Source organism: Tachypleus tridentatus, chromosome 7 (assembly GCF_004210375.1).
Source record: "Tachypleus tridentatus isolate NWPU-2018 chromosome 7, ASM421037v1, whole genome shotgun sequence".
NCBI classification, from domain to species: domain Eukaryota; kingdom Metazoa; phylum Arthropoda; class Merostomata; order Xiphosura; family Limulidae; genus Tachypleus; species Tachypleus tridentatus.
The window spans coordinates 188,739,601-188,767,397 of NC_134831.1; the positions used below are offsets into that span (position 1 = coordinate 188,739,601).

The following is a 27,797-nucleotide window of genomic DNA, read 5'->3' on the forward strand; positions in this document are numbered from 1 at the left end:
GCTAACTGTCAAAATAATAGAAAGTAACTGAAAGATATAATCAGAAAAACATGTGAGACTACTCATAACCTTAGAATAAGTAATGAAATTTATGAAACTTATCAGCTTTTAAATATTATTTTAAAATACTTATACAAGAAACTCGTTGCGGGTCCATAACTTTGTTATTTACACACGAGTCCATAAATACAGGGTGTTCGGAAAGTCATTGTGCCCTTATATATTTATTAACAGATATGTTTCAATATAGAATACAGGAGGTAAATATAAATGACAATTATAAACAATGTTGAAAGTGACCCCCGTTGGCATCAATACAGGCTTGGATCCTTCTTATTTTGTTTCTAAACACCGCAATCATTGCTGGCTTGAAATAGACTGAATAGACATATGATTACAAAACTGCACAGAGACTTTCCGAACACCCTGTATATAAATAATATTGCTGTAATCACTGTAATTACAACCACGATCCTGTATATATCTTACATAATAAATCAGCAATATCACCTACTGGTTTCGGGTCAGTTTTTCTACAGTTTAGTGTACACGTAAATTAGAAAAGACAAATTAGTCGATATGACTCATATGTGGACTCTACCGACAGTGAACGGTATACAAACAAGTCAGTAACTTGACAGTTAACATTTAGCTCAGAGAGCAACTTTCACGACGTGAAATAACTCTTTGAATTTGCAACCCACCATCTGGTACGGCAGCACTAAATTTATGGATTTACAACGCTAAAATTTGGGATTCGATTCCCCACGGGCGACACTGCACATAACCCAATGTGGCTTTGCTCTAAAACAATTTGAATTCGCCCGAAAATATGGGCTTCGATTCCCCACGGGCGACACTGAACATAATCCAATGTGGCTTTGCTCTAAAACAATTTGAATTTGCCCGACAGAAAAAAAAATACAAATAAATAACCAGTCTATATTGAATTACATACTCTTCTAACATACAATCCTGGTTCAGGATAAGACAGAAATTAAGCAGTGTTTATTAAAAGTAGATTCTTGAAGAGTATTAAAAATTATTACAAGTTAATCGAAAAAAACAACTTTTTACTCAAGAAACCTAGAATCCTTCGTTGGTGTCTTGAGACACTGATTTGGTTTTAGACATTAGACATTATTAAACTGGACCAGCCGCGTATATATTTTACTGCATACAGCTATACAGAATTTAAAAAAAATAAGACGTAACCCACCAATATTAACCAGTACTAAAACATAATTTGTGTTACTCGTACATTGCCCAAAAGTCTTATCACGATCCCTATGAAATTCAAGTAGACAGAGAGACGAATCCAGCAATCTTGTTATTGAGAATGGCTCCAGCCAATGTATATTAAAGTCACCACGGGGTCGAATTTATATTGAAAGAAATGTCTCAGTAAATGATCGTGTCTGATTGGATCAGCTTGGTATCTTTGTTTGAAATTAACACCATTGTTGCGAAACACCCACATATCTAGATTTCTCCCGCTGTACCATTTTCGGGACCGTCTGCAAAGTGTGGTGAACAAGCTAACGAAAATAAATAAAAAACATGGTTTCTTAATACTGATGATTTTCGTCTAAGCAGATGTATAGTGTCAAATACAGTATCATCTCCATAGTTGGATTTTAAATTTGCATAAAGTAGTTTCATGATGTACTTTGGAAAGTTTTCAAATATAATTGTTTATACTGTGAAAAACGGCATATACCTAAAATTATGTTATATATATATATATATTTAGTTTGATTGGCCATAAGATTATATCTAGAATTACAGACTGCTAAACTAAAACCAGAAGTAACAATATCTATCAAGTAACAATATCCATCAAGTGACAATATCTATCAAGTAACAATATCCATCAAGTGACAATATCTATCAAGGAAATTGTGATGGTGAAAGAAATCAGAAATTGAATAAAACTCACTTCCCCCCAGTTGCACAGCAAAATGTCTAATTGTGTAACTTTGTATTTACTTTTAAAAGAAAACATGCCTTCTGTTTAACAATAGAAACAATCTGAAGGATAAAACTGACATTCTCTTCTGTTTTAAAATAGAAACAATCTGAAGGATAAAACTGATATTCTCTTCTGTTTTAAAATAGAAACAATCTGAAGGATAAAACTGACATTCTTTTTTTTTTTTAAAATAGAAACAACCTGAAGGATAAAACTGACATTCTCTTCTGTTTTAAAATAGAAACAATCTGAAGGATAAAACTGATATTCTCTTCTGTTTTAAAATAGAAACAATCTGAAGGATAAAACTGACATTCTCTTCTGTTTCAACCTGAAGGATAAAACTGACATTCTCTTCTGTTTTAAAATAGAAACAATCTGAAGGATAAAACTGACATTCTCTTCTGTTTAACAATAGAAACAATCTGAAGGATAAAACTGACATTCTCTTCTGTTTAACAATTGAAACAATCTGAAGGATAAAACTGACATTCTCTTCTGTTTAACAATAGAAACAATCTGAAGGATAAAACTGACATTCTCTTCTGTTTAACAATAGAAACAATCTAAAGGATAAAACTGACATTCTCTTCTGTTTTAAAATAGAAACAATATGAAGGATTAAAGTGACATTCTCTTCTTCTGTTTTAGAAACAATCTAAGAAACTGACATCTGTTTTAAAATAGAAACAATCTAAAAGATAAAACTGACATTCTCTTCTGTTTAAAATAGAAACAATCTGAAGGATAAAACAATCTGTTTTAAAAAGTATAAAACTGACATTCTCTTCTGTTTTAAAATAGAAACAATATGAAGGATTAAAGTGACATTCTCTTCTGTTTTAAAATAGAAACAATCTAAGGGATAAAACTGACATTCTCTTCTGTTTTAAAATAGAAACAATCTAAAAGATAAAACTGACATTTTCTTCTGTTTGAAAAAAGGAACAGTCTGAAGGATAGAAATAAATAGACTAGCGTAGATAAAAACATTGATTTGTTTTTTCCCAACGAATCTCTGTCAATAAAAGCGAAGATTTAGGACTTGGTCGATAAACGATGATGCTTACTCTACCAAATAAAGCCAACAGGAATAAACTCTACATGTTGCCATTCCTGTTACTTTATTTCTGTCTTGACTGAAGTTAATGTGCGTCACTCACTTAAGGAAAAACGAAATATTTTTCAAAAGAGATTATTTTCCTGAGACACATTTCTGTCCGCTAGTTTGTCTAATTTATACTGTACTCGACCCAACAGCAAAATCACCGAAGAAATGTTATAGGCAGCGTTTATGTGTGTTACCACTGGACTTATGATAGGTAGCGTTTATCTGTGTGTTACCACTGGACCTGTGATAGGCAGTGTTTATCTGTGTGTTGCCACTAACAAATATCATTCGAAAGTTTTCGTAGTGTAATCAAGAATTTTATGATAGGCAACATTTATCTGTGTTAACACTACGGATGCCACACGGAAGTTAACCAGTTTTCATGGTTTAAACTAAAATTAGCTGCTAACATCTGTGTACGTCATAACATCATTTAATGTCTACCTCAGTGGCTTATAAATCAAATAATGTTGTAAGTTCTGGTGTTAAACTTTGTTTCAATACGACTTTCAAGTGAGAAGCAACAACAACAAGAGTTATCACACCTTAACCTTTTAAAAACGTTCTTTCACGTACGGAATCAGCTATAATAAACGTTTATACTATCACCTGTTCATTATCCTGAGCATTGAGTTAATACAACAGATTGGAATCTTCGAGATCGATTTATATTTCAAGGAACAAGCCTCGATGATAATGCTTAAGCTTACTGCTATCCCACACCAGGAGGCGGGACTTTAGAGAAGAAATTGGTTGATCTGTTTTCCTTTATTTGCTTGTTTATGTATGTGTGTGTATTTTCTTATAGTAAAGCCATATTGGGCTATCTACTGAATTCACCGAGGGGGGAAGTGTTGTAAATCCGAAGACTTTCCGCTGTACTAGCGGGGGACTATTTGCTTGTTTCGTCTGTGAGTAAATAACAGGTAAAGTGTTCCCAACGGTTAATGATTTCTTGAAATAAAGAAACAAAAGGAAAATTGAAGGAGTTGTTACGAGAATAACTAAAATAAGTGTTTTACTCTATCACTCAGATAAACAGACACTTAGTTTTGCAGCTTTGTCCCTGTAGTAAGTCTACACCACTTTTGTCAGGCTTAATATATCGTGTATTTACGTGTGAGTGTTTTCTGATTTCATTGTTATTTCTTACTTATTATAAGTCTCATTAGTACGTTGATGAATGAAGTAAATTCCCACTAAGGGCACACATGAAATGAATGGAAAAGTATTTTTTTTTTCTGTTCCTCTACATGAGAAACGAGAGGGCGCTGTGTAGCCGATTTAAGACTTCCACATCCAACAAATATGTGGTACGCAATTTATACGATATATATATATATAAAGGTTTAGTAGCACTTATCCGCATATATAGGTGATCGTAATAAATCTTGTGTTCTCTTATCATTGTCACCCTGGATATTTTTTACCAAGGGTGGTTTAACCTTCAGGGGTAAGTCAACTAGTAGATTAAACACTTGATAACAGTTTATCTTTCCAGAAATATCAAAAACGACGATCAATTTTGTAACAGACTTTAACGGTAAGAATCTAATTAACTTGGCTTTTAAAGGTCTTTCATATTCTATACCTTCCGGACGTCTGTGTAAAGAAAAAAACAAAAAACTACAGCGTCGACATCTAAGATATGAGTGAAATGTTGATAATGAAAAGAAGGACTAATACCCTAGAAGGAGATCTCACCCTTCAAACAAATTGTGTGGGTAGAATATTCCTGGCGATCGAACCTGTACAACTTGTAACAGATTTCAATATTTTTTGAAAAAAAAAAACTTTTCAACACATTTTGAGAAAATACGTAGATAAATAGTTTACGTACACACTCACACTACTACACATTTATACACACATACATATTTCTATGGATCTGTAATAGTATATATGCATGTTCTGGGATTTATCTATGTTTTTTTTTCCCATGCCTTATGTCTTAACTGGCCTAAATTAACTATGCAGTCCATAAATACATTTGTAACTCCTTGAATGCGCAAGAAATAATAATTGATTAGCACTAATTACACTGGAGTGAAAATAAAAAACAGCACTAAATACACTGGACTGTGGATTACAAATAGCACTAAATACACTGGACTGTGGATTACAAATAGCACTAAATACACTGGACTGGGGATTACAAATAGCACTAAATACACTGGACTGGGATTTACAAATAGCACTAAATGCACTGGACTGGGAATTACAAATAGCACTAAATACACTGGACTTGTGATAATAAAATAATCATATCCAATCTATACAAAGTGTTAGCATCATTTTTGCTAATTTGTTCAGTTAAATTCTTACATAGGCCGTGAAGGACACATTCCACAGTATTCTTAATTTTATATTCGATTTTCAATTTTTGACAAGGGTCAAACAGAAGAAGGCTAGTTGCAGGTTTTGCTTGTAAAGCTGCTCTGTTAAAGAAACATGGAATTTTTGTGATACACGGAAATATATGACATAAAACTTTATTAATGCAGTACTCAAGTCAGCAAGGCATATCAAGAGTGCAGTGTTAGCTCTAAAACTTCAACGTTGTTGAATCACTTACTCGATAATTAGTCCAGTTTAAATCCATGAACAGCAACGCGTTCTATATCAGTCGATGTATTACCGAACGTGACTTACTCTTGGGTCTACGCATGAGTGCTTAATTTGTGGATTTCACTTGGAAACGTTCCATCCACGTCCACTCGAGTTAACACAAGAACTTTCCATTACCATTCTGCAAACGAAAATCAGTGTATTATTCTTAGTGGATGCCAAGAAGGTTTTTGATGGTGTAGGGTGTAACGCTAGCGTGTTCCCTATTGAAAACACACACACACAGAGACACATAAAAACACGACAAACAGAGAAAGAGAGAGGGGTAATTGATCACGGCTCTGTCTTCTTCTGATGCAGAACTAATGAGAAAAGCATTAAGAACCAAACTACAACTCAAGGGACTAAAACAAATATAACGTAAAGATTTTCGGTACCTTACTGAACTGTCTGGCAAATAACAAACGTTTCAGAAATATCCCAGATGTTTACGTCATTGGATTATATTTAATTACGAGTTACTGTTCTCGGATAATGGGGTGTATCACTATTATGTTAATTTAATTACGTGGTTAGTGTCCTCGGACAATAAGACATACCAGTGTTATGTTGATTTAATTATGTGGTTAGTGTCCTCGGACAATAGGACATACCAGTGTTATGTTGATTTAATTACGTGGTTACTGTCCTAGAACAATAGAACATACCAGTGTTATGTTGATTTAATTACGCAGTTACTATTCTAGAGTGAAAGATCATACCAAAGTTATGTTGATTTAATTGTGTAGTTACTATCCTAGGGCGAAAGGGTGTGTCAATGTTATGTTGATTTAATTATGAGGTTAGTGTCCTAGAACAATAAGACATACCAGTGTTATGTTGATTTAATTACGTGGTTAGTGTCCTCGGACAATAGGACATACCAGTGTTATGTTGGTTTAATTACGAGGTTTGTGTCCTAGAACAATAAGACATACCAGTGTTATGTTGATTTAATTACGTGGTTAGTGTCCTAGGACAATAAGACATACCAGTGTTATGTTGATTTAATTACGTGGTTAGTGTCCTAGAACAATAGGACATACCAGTGTTATGTTGATTTAATTACGCAGTTACTATTCTAGAGTGAAAGGTCATACCAAGGTTATGTTGATTTAATTGTGTAGTTACTATCCTAGGGCGAAAGGGCGTATCAGTGTTGAGTTAATTACGTAGTTACTATCCTAGGATGAAAGGGCGTAACAATGTTGTGTTGAGTTAGTTACGTAATTGCTATCCTAGGGTGATAGGGTGTATCACTGTTACGTTAAATTAATTAAATAGTTACTATCCTAGGGTAAAAGAGCGTATCAATGTTATACTGATTTAGTCACATAGTTACTCATTTGGATTCCAGGGTGTATTACGTTCCTTCAATTCTCTCTTAATTTCGATAAACAAAATGTGATTTGGATTATACGTCTTAGAAAACGGAAAAGAGAAAACTCGTCTTGACCTAAATTTTTTTTTTCTCAGGTCAATACATAATACACAAAGAAGTATTTTCTGAAATTAAAAAAAAATAAAGAGTTTCACAAACTTTAATTCTCTAACCAGTTTGCTTACTACGAAAAACAAACGATAATTTTCAATTACAATCTTACAACAGTTTACAGAATATCATTGATTGATTGCTACAATTGATTAACTCAGGAATTAATTTAAAAATAAAAAAGATAGATAAAACTATTTAAAATGCACACACGAACGTTCTCGACATGATTAGCTTATGTCTAAAACCGAACTGGAATTTAAAAAAAAAAGGAAAAGAAAAAGAAGACATAATTTTACACTAAGCTGCCAGAGTTAGGCTTATATTTTAGAGTTATGAGTCTAGTAGGCGTGACAGTCAACTTACAGTAACTGCAAAGACGTCAGTCCTTTGAACGTTCCCTTGGGGAGATCCGCTATTTTGTTACCGTACAAAACCCTGGATAGATAAAAAAGAAACCAGTTTCTGAGAAGTACCCTGGGTTATCCTTCTAATCTGAAATTTAAACTGAACCAGAAAGAATCGTGAGCTTAGTTCTAAGAGGATTATTCTGATTGATATGTGATCATTTGGCCACAGTGATAAAAACTGGTGGAGATTTCTATTATATGTACATAACACAATATAAGTATTTTATATTCAACTTTATAAATGAAACGTTTTCCTGAAATATATTCAGAGCACGTAGTGGTAATGGTGCATTATTATTTATTAACTCTATAACAAATACCGTTCAATTTGTTATAACTTAACGTGTTAGGTAAAGAAGTTAGGAATATAAAAGTATACATCACGTGAATCCAGTTGATTTGATCTATCATGTTGGACAAGTAAATTAGGAATATAAATATATACATCACATGAATCCAGTTGATTTGATCTATCATGCTGGATAAGTAAATTAGGAATATAAATATATACATCACGTGAATCCAGTTGATTTGATCTATCAAATCCAGTTAACATAACAATGTTTAAATGGACACAGATGTAAACAATGCAGTTCATCAACCTAACATAACAATGTTTAAATGGACACACACTTAAACAATCCAGTTCATCACAACCTAACATAACAATGTTTAAATGGACACAGACTTAAACAATCCAGTACATCACAACCTAACATAACAATGTTTAAATGGACACAGACTTAAACAATCCAGTACATCACAACTTTACATAACAATGTTTAAATGAACACAAACTTACAGCGATGTAAGGTGCTTTAAACCATGGAAGGCGTTTCCGGCAATTTTACCGATTTGGTTGCTGCTGAGGTCTCTGAAAGCAGCAGTTTAGTTTTTAATTAATCAGGTTATTATAAGACAGGAAATCAATCAATAAACTTGAACCTGTATTTATATTTTTACTTGTTTCTTTAAAAAAAAAACGACCTTAGTCAAACTCTTTTGTTTCCGCGTAATGTTTTTCGTGCAATATGCAAGTCAGACAGTTTTTTACGTGTTGTTGAAAGAAACACTATTAATAACAATTTAACTTGGCAAGTCCGTTAGAAAACATAATGCTTTATTAAATAATTGTTTGATAAAAAATAATATTATTTTTTAAGGAATTAAAAACTACAAGATTAAATATCCATTGGTTACAACAATATGTCTAACTTTCCGTGAAATTTATGTTTAATATAATAACTTTAAAAGAAACCATTTTAATGTCAGTGAACTTTTCATCTTTGTGGCTTCATGTAGACTTAGTACGATACTTCATATTTCTGTAGTACTACTAGTTCTGACGAAATTGCAAGAACTAAATACTGATTGAAATAATAATATTATTATTATCTAGAAAGTAAATATAGTTTTTCGACTGTAACTTCGTTAATAAATTATTATAACCCCCTCACTTAAATAGTTTACATGATATTCTATAGTGTCATCTAATGTGATGAAACATTTTTGTAACTGGCACACAAATTTTGTAGATGACCTCTGATATGAAACAACAACAAATAACAGGAAATACGGTTATGCATCAAATAGTTTAATTGACACTTAATTCAATTAATTATGTTTAAAAGAAAATGCCGTTTCCAGTAAAAATACAATTAAATAGCAATAAGGGCGTTTCGTTTCCAGTAAAAATACAGTTAGATGGCAATAAGGGCGTTTCGTTTCCAGTAAAAATACAGTTAAATATCAATAAGGGCGTTTCGTTTCCAGTAAAAATACAGTTAAATAGCGATAAGGACGTTTCGCTTCCAGCAAAAATACAGTTAAAGACCAACGTGCACGTTTTGTTTTCACTATAAATATAGTTAGCGGGTAATAAGGGCGTTTCGTTTTCAGAAAAAATACATTTAAAGAGCAACGTGCACGTTTTGTTTCCAGTAAAAATATATTTCAAGGGCAGTACGAGATTTATCCACGGGGAGAGGGGGATATTATGTGACGAGCCAGGTTTGGAGACTCGAACTAATTTCTGAACGGCTACCAATAATAAGTGTTAAAGATGTATATTAATTAGATTAAATTTAGTAAAAGACAATGTATCAATTCCAATTACTTTTAGGTATATATCTTCCGTATGCTTATATTATACATATTTCTGTAAAATACCTACATTCTTCTTAAACCTGGATACAAGGAGAACGCTCCTGGTGCTATCTCGGTGATTTGGTTCTGTTCTAATCTCCTAAACAATAAAAAAGAAAAAAAATCATTTAATCAGTGAAAACAATTTACCGGCCTCGTGTTCTCCACGTGCTAAACAGTGTCTTAATCACGTAATTATGTACGTTCCCCAGAGAATAACTCGTAATTTACAGTTTCTGTGCAACATCTTCAGAGCATACAGGCTGACGAAGAATCTCAAAAACAGTGCACCCTTGTAGTCTTATATTGAAAACACATCCACATTTGGCGTGAATGACAACTAATCCTGCCGTTGTTTAATAAAAAAGCTCGATTCTGATTTTCTTTTTTGTGGTAATAGAGAGCCTAACGTATCAATTGCCACAATTTAAAATAAAATCTAAGAAAAATTAATCATTTTTTTATGTTCGACTCAAAACCAAAAAACACATTAGGGTAATGAACGAAGAAAATGTTTATGCAAGTACGGTAAACACTTTACAATTTAACACAATTCTCCATGAGCACTGGAAATGTACATCCAACATTCACATAATTTTTATTGTTGTCCAATATGTATAATAGTTACTAAAAAATACAACAATCAGTAAATGGCATTATCTAGGTCTACAGTATTATTGGACTTCTCAAGATAAAGCTTTGTTATACACTTGCTTTTATATTCAATATTTTGAGTTTCCCAGTTCATCATAAGTGTATATGTTGGTGGCTTATATCATTCTGTATTGTTTACAATTCATTAATGATAAGTATCGCACGCGTATTTTTAATTGTAAATAACAAAAGTGTTACAATCCCCGTGTAGCTTTGTGTGAAATTAGAAAAAACTAAACCAATCTTTTTGAGCTTTTGTGTTGTCCAAGAAAGAGTTGAATGTAGTTCCGAGTTATACCGACACAAGTTTTTAAACTTTTTTTATTCTGATATGGCTAAGTTAGCAAATATTTATGGCAAGAGCTACTTTTAAGTTTCAAAAATTGCGCACGGGGGCGGACACATTTCAAATATATCAGAAGACATCATACAGATTACAGAGGTGTTCTCTATTGGGCGTAAGCAATTACCAGTGTCTCTTTGGGATACAAGCACCAGAAACGACAAAACAAACAGAACACTTTATGTTTAAATTCAAAGCTCTCCACGATACTGAGTGGACGTAATGTTCCAACAGCGATTATATTGGTAAATAGATAACAAAACGAGTAAGTGATTAGACACAGATCGTTAGAATGATTTACTGGTCTTTGTTTTTACTGGCTAACAGATTAGAGACTAGGGTAGATAAGACTAGTTAGTAAAACATGATATACATTAAAATCTATTTTTATTGCTTCGTTTTATCAAGCGGGTTATAAAACCCTAGAATTTTCCTATTAATTTTTTTCTTTCTTTTCTTTTCAGAAATGTAGTAAACATGTACTACCGATGTCCATCCAGGCTGAAGTAATAGTTTCTGTATTACTCTGTATATAGTCGGTGTAAACATGTACTACCGATGTCCATCCAGGCTGAAGTAATAGTTTCTGTATTACTCTGTATCTAGTCGGTGTAAACATGTACTGCCGATGTCCAGGCTGAAGTAATAGTTTCTGTATTACTCTGTATCTAGTCGGTGTAAACATGCACTACCGATGTCCAGGCTGAAGTAATACTTTCTGTATTACTCTGTATCTAGTCGGTGTAAACATGTAATACCGATGTCCATCCAGGCTGAAATAATAGTTTCTGTATTACTCTGTATCTAGTCGGTGTCAACATGCACTACCGATGTCCAGACTGAAGTAATAGTTTCTGTATTACTCTGTATCTAGTCGGTGTAAACATGTACTACCGATATCCATCCAAGCTGAAGTAATAGTTTCTGTATTACTCTGTATCGAGTCGGTGTAAACATGTACTACCGATGTCCACCCAGGCTGAAGTAATAGTTTCTGTATTACTCTGTATCTAGTCGGTGTAAACATGTAGTACCGATGTCCATCCAGGCTGAAGTAATAGTTTCTGTATTACTCTGTATCTAGTCGGTGTAAACATGTACTACCGATGTCCAGGCTGAAAAAAATAGTTTCTGTATTACTCTGTATCTAGTTGGTGTAAGCATGTACTACCGATGTCCAGGCTGAAGTAATAGTTTCTGTATTACTCTGTATCTAGTCGGTGTAAACATGCACTACCGATGTCCAGGCTGAAGTAATAGTTTCTGTATTACTCTGTATCTAGTCGGTGTAAACATGTACTACCGATGTCCACCCAGGCTGAAGAATTAGTTTCTGTATTACTCTGTATCTAGTCGGTGTAAACATGCACTACCGATGTCCAGGCTGAAGTAATAGTTTCTGTATTACTCTGTATCTAGTCGGTGTAAACATGTACTACCGATGTCCATCAACGCTGAAGTAATAGTTTCTGTATTACTCTGTATCTAGTCGGTGTAAACATGCACTACCGATGTCCAGGCTGAAGTAATAGTTTCTGTATTACTCTGTATCTAGTCGGTGTAAACATGTACTAGTCTGGTATTACTCTGTATCTAGTCACTACCGATGTCCAGGCTGAAGTAATAGTTTCTGTATTACTCTGTATCTAGTCGGTGTAAACATGTAGTACCGATGTCCATCCAGGCTGAAGTAATAGTTTCTGTATTACTCTGTATCTAGTCGGTGTAAACATGCACTACCGATGTCCAGGCTGAAGTAATAGTTTCTGTATTACTCTGTATCTAGTCGGTGTAAACATGTACTACCGATATGTCCAGGCTGAAGTAATAGTTTCTGTATTACTCTGTATCTAGTCGGTGTAAACATGTACTACCGATATCCAGTAATAGTTTCTGTATTACTCTGTATATTGTCGGTGTAAACATGTACTACCGATGTTCATCCAGGCTGAAGTAATAGTTTCTGTATTACTCTGTATCTAGTCGGTGTGAAGTAATAGTTTCTGTATTACTCTGTATCTAGTCGGTGTAAACATGCACTACCGATGTCCAGGCTGAAGTAATAGTTTCTGTATTACTCTGTATCTAGTCGGTGTAAACATGTACTACCGATGTCCATCCAGGCTGAAGTAATAGTTTCTGTATTACTCTGTATCTAGTCGGTGTAAACATGTACTACCGATGTCCATCCAGGCTGAAGTAATAGTTTCTGTATTACTCTGTATCTAGTCGGTGTAAACATGTACTACCGATGTCCAGGCTGAAGTAATAGTTTCTGTATTACTCTGTATCTAGTCGGTGTAAACATGTACTACCGATGTCCATCCACGCTGAAGTAATAGTTTCTGTATTACTCTGTATCTAGTCGGTGTAAACATGCACTACCGATATCCAGGCTGAAGTAATAGTTTCTGTATTACTCTGTATCTAGTCGGTGTAAACATGTACTGCCGATGTCCATCCAGGCTGAAGTAATAATTTCTGTATTACTCTGTATCTAATCGGTGTTAACATGTACTACCGATGTCCATCCACGCTGAAGTAATAGTTTCTGTATTACTCTGTATCTAGTTGGTGTAAACATGTACTGCCGATGTCCAGGCTGAAGTAATAGTTTCTGTATTACTCTGTATCTAGTCGGTGTAAACATATACTACCGATGTCCAGGCTGAAAAAATTAGTTTCTGTATTACTCTGTATCTAGTCGGTGTAAACATGTACTACCGATGTCCAATCTGAAAAAAATAGTTTCGGTATTACTTTGTATCTAGTCGAAGTAAACATGCACTACCGATGTCCAGGCTGAAGTAATAGTTTCTGTATTACTCTGTATCTAGTCGGTGTAAACATGTACTACCGATGTCAAAACAGGCTGAAGTAATAGTTTCTGTATTACTCTGTATGTAGTCGGTGTAAACATGCATTACCGATGTCCAGGCTCAAGTAATAGTTTCTGTATTACTCTGTATATAGTCGGTGTAAACATGTAGTACCGATGTCCAGGCTGAAAAAAACAGTTTCTGTATTACTCTGTATATAGTCGGTGTAAACATGTAGTACCGATGTCCATCCAGGCTGATGTAATAGTTTCGGTATTACTATGTATCTAGTCGGTGTCAACATGCACTACCGATGTCCAGGCTGAAGTAATAGTTTCTGTATTACTCTGTATCTAGTCGGTGTAAACATGTACTACCGATGTCCAGGCTGAAGTAATAGGTTCTGTATTACTCTGTATCTAGTTGGTGTAAAGATGCACTACCATGTCCAGGCTGAAGTAATAGTTTCAGTATTACTCTGTATCTAGTCGGTGTAAACATGTAGTACCGATGTCCATCCAGGCTGAAGTAATAGTTTTGGTATTACTCTGTATCTAGTTGGTGTAAACATGCACTACCGATGTCCAGGCTGAAGTAATAGTTTCTGTATTACTCTGTATCTAGTCGGTGTAAACATATACTACCGATGTCCAGGCTGAAAAAATTAGTTTCTGTATTACTCTGTATCTAGTCGGTGTAAACATGTACTACCGATGTCCAGGCTGAAAAAAATAGTTTCGGTATTACTTTGTATGTAGTCGAAGTAAACATGCACTACCGATGTCCAGGCTAAAGTATTAGTTTCTGTATTACTCTGTATCTAGTCGGTGTAAACATGCACTACCGATGTCCAGGCTGAAGTAATAGTTTCTGTATTACTCTGTATCTAGTCGGTGTAAACATGTACTACCGATGTCCACCCAGGCTGAAGAATTAGTTTCTGTATTACTCTGTATCTAGTCGGTGTAAACATGCACTACCGATGTCCAGGCTGAAGAAATAGTTTCTGTATTACTCTGTATCTAGTCGGTGTAAACATGTACTACCGATGTCCATCAACGCTGAAGTAATAGTTTCTGTATTACTCTGTATCTAGTCGGTGTAAACATGCACTACCGATGTCCAGGCTGAAGTAATAGTTTCTGTATTACTCTGTATCTAGTCGGTGTAAACATGTACTACCGATGTCCATCCAGGCTGAAGAAATAGTTTCTGTATTACTCTGTATCTAGTCGGTGTAAACATGTACTACCGATGTCTGAAAAAATAGTTTCTGTATTACTCTGTATCTATCATGAGGCTGAAGTAATAGTTTCTGTATTACTCTGTATCTAGTCGGTGTAAACATGCACTACCGATGTCCAGGCTGAAGTAATAGTTTCTGTATTACTCTGTATCTAGTCGGTGTAAACATGTACTACCGATGTCCATCCAGGCTGAAGTAATAGTTTCTGTATTACTCTGTATCTAGTCGGTGTAAACATGTACTACCGATGTCCAGGCTGAAGTAATAGTTTCTGTATTACTCTGTATCTAGTCGGTGTAAACATGTACTGCCGATGTCCATCCAGGCTGAAGTAATAGTTTCTGTATTACTCTGTATCTAGTCGGTGTAAACATGTACTACCGATGTCCATCCACGCTGAAGTAATAGTTTCTGTATTACTCTGTATCTAGTTGGTGTAAACATGTACTGCCGATGTCCAGGCTGAAGTAATAGTTTCTGTATTACTCTGTATTTATTCGGGGTAAACATGTAGTACCGATGTCCATCCAAACTGAAGTAATAGTTTCTGTATTACTCTGTATCTAGTCGGTGTAAACATGCACTACCGATATCCAGGCTGAAGTAATAGTTTCTGTATTACTCTGTATCTAGTCGGTGTAAACATGTACTGCCGATGTCCATCCAGGCTGAAGTAATAATTTCTGTATTACTCTGTATCTAATCGGTGTTAACATGTACTACCGATGTCCATCCAGGCTGAAGTAATAGTTTCTGTATTACTCTGTATCTAGTCGGTGTAAACATGTACTACCGATGTCCAGGCTGAAGTAATAGTTTCTGTATTACTCTGTATCTAGTCGGTGTAAACATATACTACCGATGTCCAGGCTGAAAAAATTAGTTTCTGTATTACTCTGTATCTAGTCGGTGTAAACATGTACTACCGATGTCCAATCTGAAAAAAATAGTTTCGGTATTACTCTGTATCTAGTCGGTGTAAACATGCACTACCGATGTCCAGGCTGAAGTAATAGTTTCTGTATTACTCTGTATCTAGTCGGTGTAAACATGTATTACTCTGTACCGATGTCTACCGATGTCCAGGCTGAAGTAATAGTTTCTGTATTACTCTGTATGTAGTCGGTGTAAACATGCACTACCGATGTCCAGGCTGAAGTAATAGTTTCTGTATTACTCTGTATCTAGTCGGTGTAAACATGTACTACCGATGTCCAGGCTGAAAAAATAGTTTCTGTATTACTCTGTATATAGTCGGTATAAACATGCACTACCGATGTCCATCCAGGCTGAAGTAATAGTTTCTGTATTACTCTGTATCTAGTCGGTGTAAACATGCACTACCGATGTCCAGGCTGAAGTAATAGTTTCTGTATTACTCTGTATCTAGTCGGTGTAAACATGTACTACCGATGTCCAGGCTGAAGTAATAGTTTCTGTATTACTCTGTATCTAGTCGGTGTAAACATGCACTACCGATGTCCAGGCTGAAGTAATAGTTTCTGTATTACTCTGTATCTAGTCGGTGTAAACATGTAGTACCGATGTCCATCCAGGCTGAAGTAATAGTTTCTGTATTACTCTGTATCTAGTCGGTGTAAACATGCACTACCGATGTCCAGGCTGAAGTAATAGTTTCTGTATTACTCTGTATATTGTCGGTGTAAACATGTACTACCGATGTTCATCCAGGCTGAAGTAATAGTTTCTGTATTACTCTGTATCTAGTCGGTGTAAACATGTACTACCGATGTCCAGGCTGAAAAAAATAGTTTCTGTATTACTCTGTATCTAGTCGGTGTAAACATGTACTACCGATGTCCAGGCTGAAAAAAATAGTTTCTGTATTACTCTGTATCTAGTCGGTGTAAACATGTACTACCGATGTCCAGGCTGAAAAAAATAGTTTCTGTATTACTCTGTATCTAGTCGGTATAAACATGCACTACCGATGTCCATCCAGGCTGAAGTAACAGTTTCTGTATTACTCTGTATATAGTCGGGGTAAACATGTAGTACCGATGTCCATCCAAACTGAAGTAATAGTTTCTGTATTACTCTGGATCTAGTCGGTGTAAACATGTACTGCAGTTGTCCATCCAGGCTGAAATAATAGTTTCTGTATTACTCTGTATCTAGTCAGTATAAACATGTACTACCGATGTCCATTCAGGCTGAAGTAATAGTTTCTGTATTACTCTGTATCTAGTCGGTGTAAACATGTACTGCCGATGTCCATCCAGGCTGAAGTAATAGTTTCTGTATTACTCTGTATGTAGTCGGTGTAAACATGCACTGCCGATGTCCATCCAGGCTGAAGTAATAATTTCTGTATTACTCTGTATCTAGTCGGTGTAAACATGCACTGCCGATGTCCATCAGGCTGAAGTAATAATTTCTGTATGTATCTATCGGTGTAAACATGTACTACCGATGTCCAGGCTCAAGTAATAGTTTCTGTATTACTCTGTATCTAGTCGGTGTAAACATGTACTACCGATGTCCAGGCTGAAAAAAATAGTTTCGGTAATACTTTGTATCTAGTCGGTGTAAACATGCACTACCGATGTCCAGGCTGAAGTAATAGTTTCTGTATTACTCTGTATCTAGTCGGTGTAAACATGCACTACCTATGTCCATCCAGGCTGAAGTAATAGTTTCTAAATTACTCTGTATCTAGTCGGTGTAAACATGCACTACCGATGTCCAGGCTGAAGTAACAGTTTCTGTATTACTCTGTATCTAGTCGGTGTAAACATGTACTACCGATGTCCATCCACGCTGAAGTAATAGTTTCTGTATTACTCTGTATCTAGTTGGTGTAAACATACACTACTGATGTTGAGTCTGAAAAAAATAGTTTCTGTATTACTCTGTATCTAGTTGGTGTAAAGATGTACTAACGATGTCCAGGCTGAAGTAATAGTTTCTGTATTACTCTGTATCTAGTCGGTGTAAACATGCACTACCGATGTCCAGGCTGAAGTAACAATTTCTGTATTACTCTGTATCTAGTCGGTGTAAACATGTACTTCCGATGTCCACCCAGGCTGAAGAATTAGTTTCTGTATTACTCTGTATCTAGTCGGTGTAAACATGCACTACCGATGTCCAGGCTGAAGAAATAGTTTCTGTATTACTCTGTATATAGTCGGTGTAAACATGTAGTACCGATGTCCATCCAGGCTGAAGTAATAGTTTTAGTATTACTCTGTATCTAGTCGGTGTAAACATGCACTACCGATGTCCAGGCTGAAGTAATAGTTTCTGTATTACTCTGTATCTAGTCGGTGTAAACATGTACTACCGATGTCCAGGCTGAAGTAATAGTTTCTGTATTACTCTGTATCTAGTCGGTGTAAACATGTACTACCGATGTCCAGGCTGAAAAAAATAGTTTCTGTATTACTCTGTATCTAGTCGGTGTAAACATGTACTACCGATGTCCAGGCTGAAAAAAATAGTTTCTGTATTACTCTGTATCTAGTCGGTGTAAACATATACTACCGATGTCCAGGCTGAAGTAATAGTTTCTGTATTACTCTGTATCTAGTCGGTGTAAACATGTACTACCGATGTCCAGGCTGAAGTAATAGTTTCTGTATTACTCTGTATATAGTCGGTGTAAACATGTACTACCGATGTCCATCCAGGCTGAAGTAATAGTTTCTGTATTACTCTGTATCTAGTCGGTGTAAACATGTACTGCCGATGTCCATCCAGGCTGAAGTAATAGTTTCTGTATTACTCTGTATCTAGTCGGTGTAAACATGTACTACCGATGTCCATCCACGCTGAAGTAATAGTTTCTGTATTACTCTGTATCTAGTCGGTGTAAACATGTACTGCCGATGTCCAGGCTGATGTAATAGTTTCTGTATTGCTCTGTATCTGGTCGGTGTAAACATGTACTACCGATGTCCAGGCTGAAGTAATAGTTTCTGTATTACTCTGTATCTAGTCGGTAGAGAAGTGTGCTATGGAAGTATTATGTGTGCTTACTGTAATCGATATTAATGTAAACAAAATACGAATTCTCATTCTAGGTGACCGCTTAGTGGAGTTCAATGACAGGACACGGAAGGTGTTTTATTTTTAATATCGAATCCAGTTAGGACTGTTTATCTTGTGTTGGGGTTTCTGTTAAAATAAACCGTCGATTACACAAGTAAACCCGGGGTGGAGTGTCAGTTTAAGACCTTAATAAGGCAGCTTTCACGTGCAAGTTCCGTTTATCCGGCTGATTTCATCGGGAGATGATGCTTGGTTCCCGTCAAGGCTGAGGCGTGGGAGAACAAGATATTGAAGTGGTGATAGACCATGATGATAATATCTGAGGTTCTGATCTTTGTAATAACCTATCCAACCTTGGCAAGACGTGTTCACAGTTTTCTAAACACGATATCCATCTTTTTTATATACATCTTTCACTTTGATTAATTCTTTAAAAGTCTGTGTTACAGACTTACAGTTTTACTGAGTTGTTATTTATATATATCAAGGAATTTCACATTTAAATATAAAACACGTGTTTCTGATTATACTAAAATAGCTAAGAAGCTAAACTTCAAATGGTGAATTACATTTTTCATCGGAACAAACTCATTGGTACCTAACCTAACTCTATATTACGGCCGCGTCTTTTCAAATAATAAAAAAAAGAAAAATCATGCTGCACATGTATCAAATATAGAAAATGGTTGAAACTGGAAAATTGGGAAATCAATAGTTCGTTTTTAGCTAGTGACTATTTACTGTGTTTTGAGACGCATTTTTTAAAAAATAGTGACTATCTGCTAGGTTTTTAGATTTTTTTTTAGATAATGACTATTAGTTGCCTTGAGATGTTTTATGTAGTGGTTATTAATTAAGTTTGAGTCATTTTAGACAGTGACTAGTAATTAAGTTTGAGACTTTGTTTTAGATAGCGACTATTAGTTGGGCATTGAGAATTTCTTTTAGACAACAATTCGATTTTGAGACTCCCGTTTGGGGGTCATATCACAAAGCGCACCTAAACAAATTATGGACTGAAGTCGGCAGATATGCAATCTTTTCTCAAAACATAAGCTAGTTTTCGTATCCATAATATTCTATGTTGTTATGAAAAGTAACAGTGAAAATTGAACATGCAGTCCATGAAAAATCTTATTTCTTTACGTTTGGGAGCTCATTGTTCGTTTAGCCCTAAACGTCATTGACAAGTAAATGTAGCGTACAAATACGAAGTGGTTGAAGAGAAAGGGGGGTTCCTACAGCACTGTTCTATTATGGAGGCTGGAAAGCTACACTTCAATCATACGGAAGCTGAATTATGACATCAGTATAGCAATCATACGGAAGCTGGATTATGACATCAGTATAGTATATCTTTTCTATTTTCTTCATGTTATTTACTTTCAAGAGTATCTTTTTCTTTCCCCCATTATGGTTTATTTCATTTTGATCAGTAAGCAGTACACGAGGCAATTTACTGGATTATATACATCTAGGGTTTGGCCATATGGAAGGAGACTTTCGTAAAAATGTGTTAAATTGCTATAAATGGTGAGTTTTTAAGTTCACCTGTTGAAGACTTAAAACAATTAATGACGACAAAAAAAGACGGCTGAGAGTTTTATTAAAAACCTCTGAATGTTGTTCTACAGGGGGCAGCACTCACAGAGAAACTGTTTGTTTTGATTTTTGTACCGAGCTAACCGCACTAGCTGTCCCTAATTTAGAATTATAGACTAGATGATAGGCAAAAACCCATGTTGATCAAAGCGTAGATTGAAATGTTCCTCTCTTGACTTTAGACTTCGAAATTAAACACTTTTCAAAATACTAAGTTTATTTATTACTTATTAGAGGAAAGACATCTATTTAACAGCACCCACTGCTTACTCTTGAGCTACACTTTCTCAACGACCAATTATAGTGTCCCAAGGTTGAAAGGACGAGCATGTTCAAGTAAGGGATTCGAGTAGCGAACCGAATTTTGCGAGTCAAGTGCCCTAACTGTCAGGCCACGTTAGGCCAATAAGGAAACACTTAACAGAAATTGTTTGTGAACGATCAGCTAGAGGCCAGTGTTATGAAAACACGGTTCTATATGTTCAGTTTTCGAAACATGACAAATATTTTGTTTAAGAAAATACTAATATATACATGTATAAAGTCATTCTCGGCACATAATATCTTAAAACACAAAATCCTGTCAACGGCTCATATACAGAGTGATTCAACTGTTTGCTGCTAGGTGGATTTAAACAACAACAAAGCTAGAATTAGAGGTAGCCTATACAATCAATAAAAGCAGTGCTTTAACGTGTAGATAGGCGTATTAGTAGTAAAGCTGCCTTCAAGAATAGTCTATAAAACGTTTAATTTTATTTTAGTACGTCATAAAAATTCTTAGACCATAGATCGTCAATCAATGAAATCCGAAACACAAAAGGTTAGAAGACAAGAAGAGGTTTTTTTGTTTCGCTGTAGGTGGTCTCCATTGAGTAACCTAAAATGTCTGATATTTCAGAACATGAAAATGTTGGACTTTAAAGTTAGATATCTGTATTAAAGAATAATAACGTGTAAAAAAACAATGAAAATCGTTTCATCCCAAACACGTTTTTTCTCACTATTTCCTTGGAACCATCAGCGAGAAATTCCTGTCAATAACAGCATTCTGTTCTTCAGATAGAAATTTCTGTCGATAATCCATGACTTCGAGCGAGGATTAAGACGAAAACAATCACGGATTCGCGAGCTACAACGTCAAAAACACCCACTAGCAATCCATAAACTAAAATCTTAAGTTTCGTAACATACAGTTTCAAAACCGGTACTGTACCTTTAAGAACGCTGCTTCAACTTCCTACTTACAATATATTAAATTTAAAAAAAATCTCCATTACTATTGTGATATTTTTATACTTTCTGTAATAAGACATTATTTTGACTTCTGTGTACAACAACTCAGTAACATTCTACAACAAAAGAGTTAGAATGTTAAACATGGGCAAGAAAATGATTGGAAATGTCAACGTTTTGAAACAAAACTACACTCCATTTTGAAACAAAACTACACTCCATTTTGAAACAAAACTACACTCCATTTTGAAACAAAACTACACTCCATTTGAGACAAACATACACTCCATTTAAAACAAAACTACACTCCATTTTGAAACAAAACTACACTCCATTTGAAACAAACATACACTCCATTTTGAAACAAAACTACACTCCATTTGAATACACTGATTTCTCTTTATATTCTTCGTAATTTATTTATGTTTTTACGGTTTTCGCACTAGATGCATCTAAAACTAGGTTTCTCTTACGAGCAGGATCTCCAGTGGTACATCTATATGTTCGCGGACTGAAACAGCTAGGAACCAGGTTTCGATACCCGTGGTGGGCAGAGCACAGATAATCCATTGTGTAGCTTTGTGCTTAATTCTAAAAACAAACAAACGTATTGGCAGATGTGTCTAAAACTAGGTCCTTCTTATGGGAGGATGTGTCTACAACTAGGTCTCTCTTATGGCCAGATGTGTCTAAAACTAAAATTCTCTTATGCGCGAATGTATCTAAAACTAGGTAACTCTTACAAGTCACAAATCTTTAGTCAGTAGGCCTTATACTATATACAAAAACTCATTAGCTGTGTTGGATCTATAGCAGACAATGGCATATCAGAAATGATATATTTTTATGCAATGTTAAGCCATTTACTGGAGCGGTGTAGGCCTAACACAGGATATTAAAGTTACGTTTAACTGCATTGTTTTCTTAACATTTCTTTTAATTAAATGTGCAAGTAATTATGATTCGCTTGTATCAAAGTAAAAATGCACGAAATATATCTTGAGAACTCTTAACTAAAAATCATTTTCCTGATAAAAAGGTGTTTTAATGAACAGAATGAAACTATGTCTTGTTTGTAAAGCGATAAAATGTGCTATGCGCATCATGGGTATCGAAACTCAGTCTTTAGTACTACAAGTCCGCAGACTTGTTGCTGTGCCAATGGGTAGGAGGGGGAGGGGCAAACTGTATCTAAGCCTTGTTTATTTGTTTTACAACAATCGAACCCCTGATTTTGATTACTCTCTAAGGATATTAAAGCAAAAAGGTTCAGAGCTCGAAGCAGCCAAATGTACTGGAAAAAAAAAAAAACAATACCAAAAGCGAAAAGATTGAGACGTAAAATACATAGATGACAAAAGTCACGAAATTACTTTCGTACAAGAAAAATGATGTGTCAGAATGATGTCAGAAAGCTCGTGAAGCGTCATGCATGCAGAAATACCTCGATGAGGACCAGTTTCCCCGGACTACTTACTGGCTTCATTAAGCAAGAAAAACGAGGTGGGTCACTCCTAGGGACCTGAAACCACAGATTTAAAAAAAAATCGATTTTTTGAGACTATCTTCTCACACGGAGAATAAAGTGAGTGGAAATGAAAGGACTGTTTCCTTCTCATAACGGATTCGAAAACAAAGAAATTTATCAAACGAATATTTTACTCAGAGTACTTTAATAAAAGAAAGTTCTTTTCCAGATAAGTCTCAAGCTCTTTTCTCATTTTCATATCCTTCTTAAAGACAAACCCTTAGGTGTCCTTCTTTTAACCTCAAGACAATTCAGAGACACTGTTAAAATTCTGGATTTGATACCTGTTATGGACACAATGCAGATAACTCATTGTGTAGTTTTTTATTCTTAAAATGTCTTCCAGTGATTTCAATACCCGTGGTGGGCAGAGCACAGGTAGCCCCCATTGTGCAGTTTTTGTACTTAATTTCAAAACAAACAAACGAATACCCTGAAAAATGAATTTAATTTTTTAAAATAAAGATTGAAAGAAGACATCGTTTTCAAATAAATCATAAGTAGCTTTTCACTCTGCCTTCTAAGTGGAAACTAACAAGAAAAGTGATTAAACAGTAGTAAGGTCTCGAATATAAGATGAAATGTTCGTGTTTATAAAATAAAATTTCTCTTTAAAAATTATCGAGGATTAAGATAAAAGAAAATATCTTTGCTATCAGTTTTATTGAGTACTTTTAATATTTACTAAAACGGTATAGGTTGGCGATTATTTTCACTCTGTTTATTTCACACTTGATTGGACAACCCAAGGAAAGAATACCAAAACAACTGTTCTTATCACTTACAGCTCTGTTGCTGAGTCCGGTATCCGGTCAGGGATTATCTTCAATTGTTTGTCTCGACAATCGACAACACCATCAAAACAAGTGCACGGGTGAGGACACATTAGTTCTATTTGGCAACCACTAAGGTTTTCCTCCACACCTGATAGAATAAATAATAAGATTCAGGAATTAATTGAAAATTCGCCAGACACAGAAATAAATAAAACAATAAGTTACGACAAAGAAAGACACCTCACAGTTGCATTTAGGTGCTGTTTCCGCTAGTAACTCATGCTTCTGATAACACTTGTAATCTACTTTCACAACTGTGTCATTCACATCAGTTAACTGACATTATATACAACTAACATTCAAAATGAAGATAAGATATATATATATGTATCGGTATGGTGTATAGTATATTAATGAAAACATTGCAACGTACTCGACTTATAGCTGAAGTAAGATTTATGTATCGATGTTTCGTCTCGTATATTAGCAAACAAATATTGACAATGTACTCGACTGACTTACCATAACACGTGACGTAACATATATAAACAGGGATGTTTCACCTAATTTATTATTTTCCAAAGTTTGCTGACAATACATGCGACTGACTTACCGTTACACCTGAGGTAAGATTCGTCTAAAGCTGCGATATCTTTATTCTTGAGGTAGAAAGGCAGAGCACAACGCGAAAAGAGCCCTAAGCGAGGATTACTTCTCAACCACCTGGCTAGCCAGGAGAGGTGACAGTCGCAGGTGAAGGGATTGTCCGATATCCTCCTAGAGAAACCACAAACTGGTTATAACCTCTACACGAGAAATGATTCCAAAAGACATAAGAAAAATTATGACAATGAATTATTCTAATCGAACCATTGTACATTCGCTTACTCTTCATAAAATGGCTTGTGATTCATGGAGAGAGAAAAGATGGTCGTCGTTTCTTAGGAAGCATTCCTGATGTTTGGTATGTTTTTCTAATAAAAATATTTCGACTTGAGGAACAATTTGAGCCACTGAATATTGGAAAGCTGATAAAACATATGATGGAAAGTTCGTGTGACTTGAGAAAGGTACTGAAAATACCATATATACATTGGGTGATATTTTAGGTTTTGATCTTTCACATTTCTGTTATTCGTGACTACGGTTAGAAAAGAAGGAGGAGCTGATTGGAAACATGAACCATCCTCACACCCAGATGAGTTTCAAAAATGTAATTACTGAGAATCTTTGTTCGTTTTAAAGAGTTATTAAGGGTACTTTGAAGAATAGTTAATGGATTCATGACAACACCCGTAAGAAGGTTCTTTAAAATAGTTGTTAATGGTCCTATGAAGAATCATTTACGCATTCATAATGACACCCACGAGAAGATTTTTAAAAGAGTAGTAAAGAGTCCCTTAAGTTCCTAATTTTTTATTGGACCATCCAACAATGACAGAACAATCACTCAAATCTTAAAGTTACCAAACATCTTTCTTTAAGCCCTTTTTGACTCTCATCTGGCTACATAGGCATCGAGAATATGTATACGTATTTTTTTATTCAATTCATAATTTTATACTACTTTGTCCACCCCACCCTCACCCCAGACGCTTATGTGTGGCTGTAGAATTTTAAAGAACAGACATCACTTCTTTAACGGCCCAGCATGGCCAGGTAGGTTAAGACGTTCGACTCATTCTGAGGGTCGTGGGTTCAAATCCCCGTCGCACCAAACATGCTCGCCTTTTCAGCCATGGGAGTGTTATAATGTTACGGTCAATTCCACTATTCGTTAGTAAAAGAGTAGCCCAAGAGTTGGCGGTATGTGGTGATGACTAGATGCCTTTCCTCTAGTGTTACACTGCTAAATTAGGGACGACTAGCGCGGATAGCCCTTGTGTATCTACGCGAAATTCAAAACAAACAAAAAACACCCCTTTAAAAGTGCATCGATTTAGAAACAATTATAAAATAAGCTTAAGTGTAACTTACATGATTCTTAGTTTCTTCATATTTTCAAAAAGATTCTTTCCTAAAGTCGTCAGGTTGTTCTTGTTCAACGTGCTGAAAAATATAGATTATTATTATTAAATTTCTTCATAGCTCTCATGATACAGACGAATCTAAATACCAATATTAAATAGAAAAACGAGAAATATAAAATAACTTTTATTTACATATAAAGATGTTTAGAGTATTTCTACTTTGAGACAACCCTATTCAAAAATATTGCCTCAGATTAAAACGATTAACATTTGTAGCCAAACTTTATTTAAAATCTGAAACTTCGAAATGAAGGAAAAGCTACTGTTTACACGACAAAAAATCGAACTTCGTGCTTTTCTTCCTAGTATAACATCTTCATCATTCCACCAGTTTAAAATTATTGTGAAAGAAGTGTACTTTCTTGAAAATTGACGGTTAAATTATTGTGAAAAAGTAAACTTTCCTAAAAACTGACGGTTAAATTACTGTGAAAAAGTAAACTTTCTTAAAACTGACGGTTAAATTACTGTGAAAAAGTAAACTTTCTTAAAAATTAACGGTTAAGTTATTGTGAAAAAGTGTACTTTCTTAAAAATTGACGGTTAAGTTATTGTGAAAAAGTGTACTTTCTTGAAAATTGACGGTTAAATTATTGTGAAAAAGTGTACTTTCCTGAACATTGACAGTTAAATTATTGTGAAAAAGTAAACTTTCCTAAAAACTGACGGTTAAATTACTGTGAAAAAGTAAACTTTCTTAAAAATTGACGGTTAAGTTATTGTGAAAAGTAAACTTTCTTAAAAATTGACGGTTACGTTTTTGTGAAAAAGTGTACTTTCTTAATAATTGACGGTTAAATTATCGTGGAAAATGTGTAATTTCTTACTAACTGAGAGCTACAACTCAACTCTTATTCACGATACTTATTTTAAAGAAATAAGGTGTTTAAAATCGTGCACACTTGTTTAAAACAAATTGTGGAACACTTAGCTGCGTGTACTGTCAAACAGCCAGCGAAATTAATGTTATCCTTTTAAACTGTATAAAATAAAATACGAAATACTTAGACTGTTTGTAATGTCTCCTCAACAGAGAAATTAATGGAATTGTTTCATTATTTTACCTGGAGGAGAGAAGAAAGAGATTTAGAAAAATGAAAGCGGTTAGGCTTAGCAAATCTTTACTTACAGAATCTCCAAGTGATGGAGTCCTCGGAGAGCTGAGTCGTCAATGCAAGCAATCTCGTTGTTGTCAAACTGCCTGCAGGAATAGAAAAGAACTTAATAAGGAATTTAGGTGTTAGCCTTAACGCACAAACTACAAATCATTACTTCAAACACGAGACTATACCATGGACTTAAAAGAACATCTGTCTTCATAGGCCCTAATCACTTCTGTCTCAACAACAGCTTACTAGGACTTTCTTGGAATTCAAGCAAGTGGATTGCTTTGGATCGGTTCAAACGAGGTAGTCTTTTTTTGTTGTTCATTTTTCGTTTTTAATTTGTCACGGGAGCAAAGTTATTATTACGCTTAAACCTAATTCTAACGTTTTATTTTAAAGAAAAATTGCTTTAGAATAAGATATCTAGTCAATTAGAACACGATTGATTGTTTTTTAATCGAATTTTTCTTTGTCGTAAATTAAAACTGAATAAAAAGTTCTTTACTTTTTTAGATTAAGTTAATGATTGTATCCTTCTAAAGCTGTTTAAGCATGCGCAACAGAATTCTTTATATATATATATAATTAATATAAAATATTTCTGCTTTAATACAAAAGGACTAATTGGACGGCTTCTTTTTTTCAAAAAATCGAACTTATTGTGTAATGTCTGTTCATGTTTTATCAGTAGTATTCTATACTATAT

At 34.9% G+C, this 27,797-nt stretch overlaps 1 protein-coding gene across 7 annotated transcripts in view; it reads right to left on the reverse strand.

The window, feature by feature from the left end:
• Positions 1-27,797, reverse strand: part of LOC143257525 (protein slit-like) — a 305,134-nt gene that overhangs the window by 119,559 nt on the left and 157,778 nt on the right. For all 7 annotated transcript variants that reach the window (XM_076516317.1, XM_076516315.1, XM_076516313.1 and 4 more), the window contains 7 exons: positions 27,115-27,186; positions 25,933-26,004; positions 24,569-24,732; positions 23,965-24,103; positions 9,766-9,837; positions 8,395-8,466; positions 7,549-7,620 (listed from right to left, as the gene is read on the reverse strand). In XM_076516317.1, the coding sequence (XP_076372432.1) occupies positions 7,549-7,620; positions 8,395-8,466; positions 9,766-9,837; positions 23,965-24,103; positions 24,569-24,732; positions 25,933-26,004; positions 27,115-27,186 (663 nt within the window). The remainder of the gene's footprint in view (positions 1-7,548; positions 7,621-8,394; positions 8,467-9,765; positions 9,838-23,964; positions 24,104-24,568; positions 24,733-25,932; positions 26,005-27,114; positions 27,187-27,797) is intronic.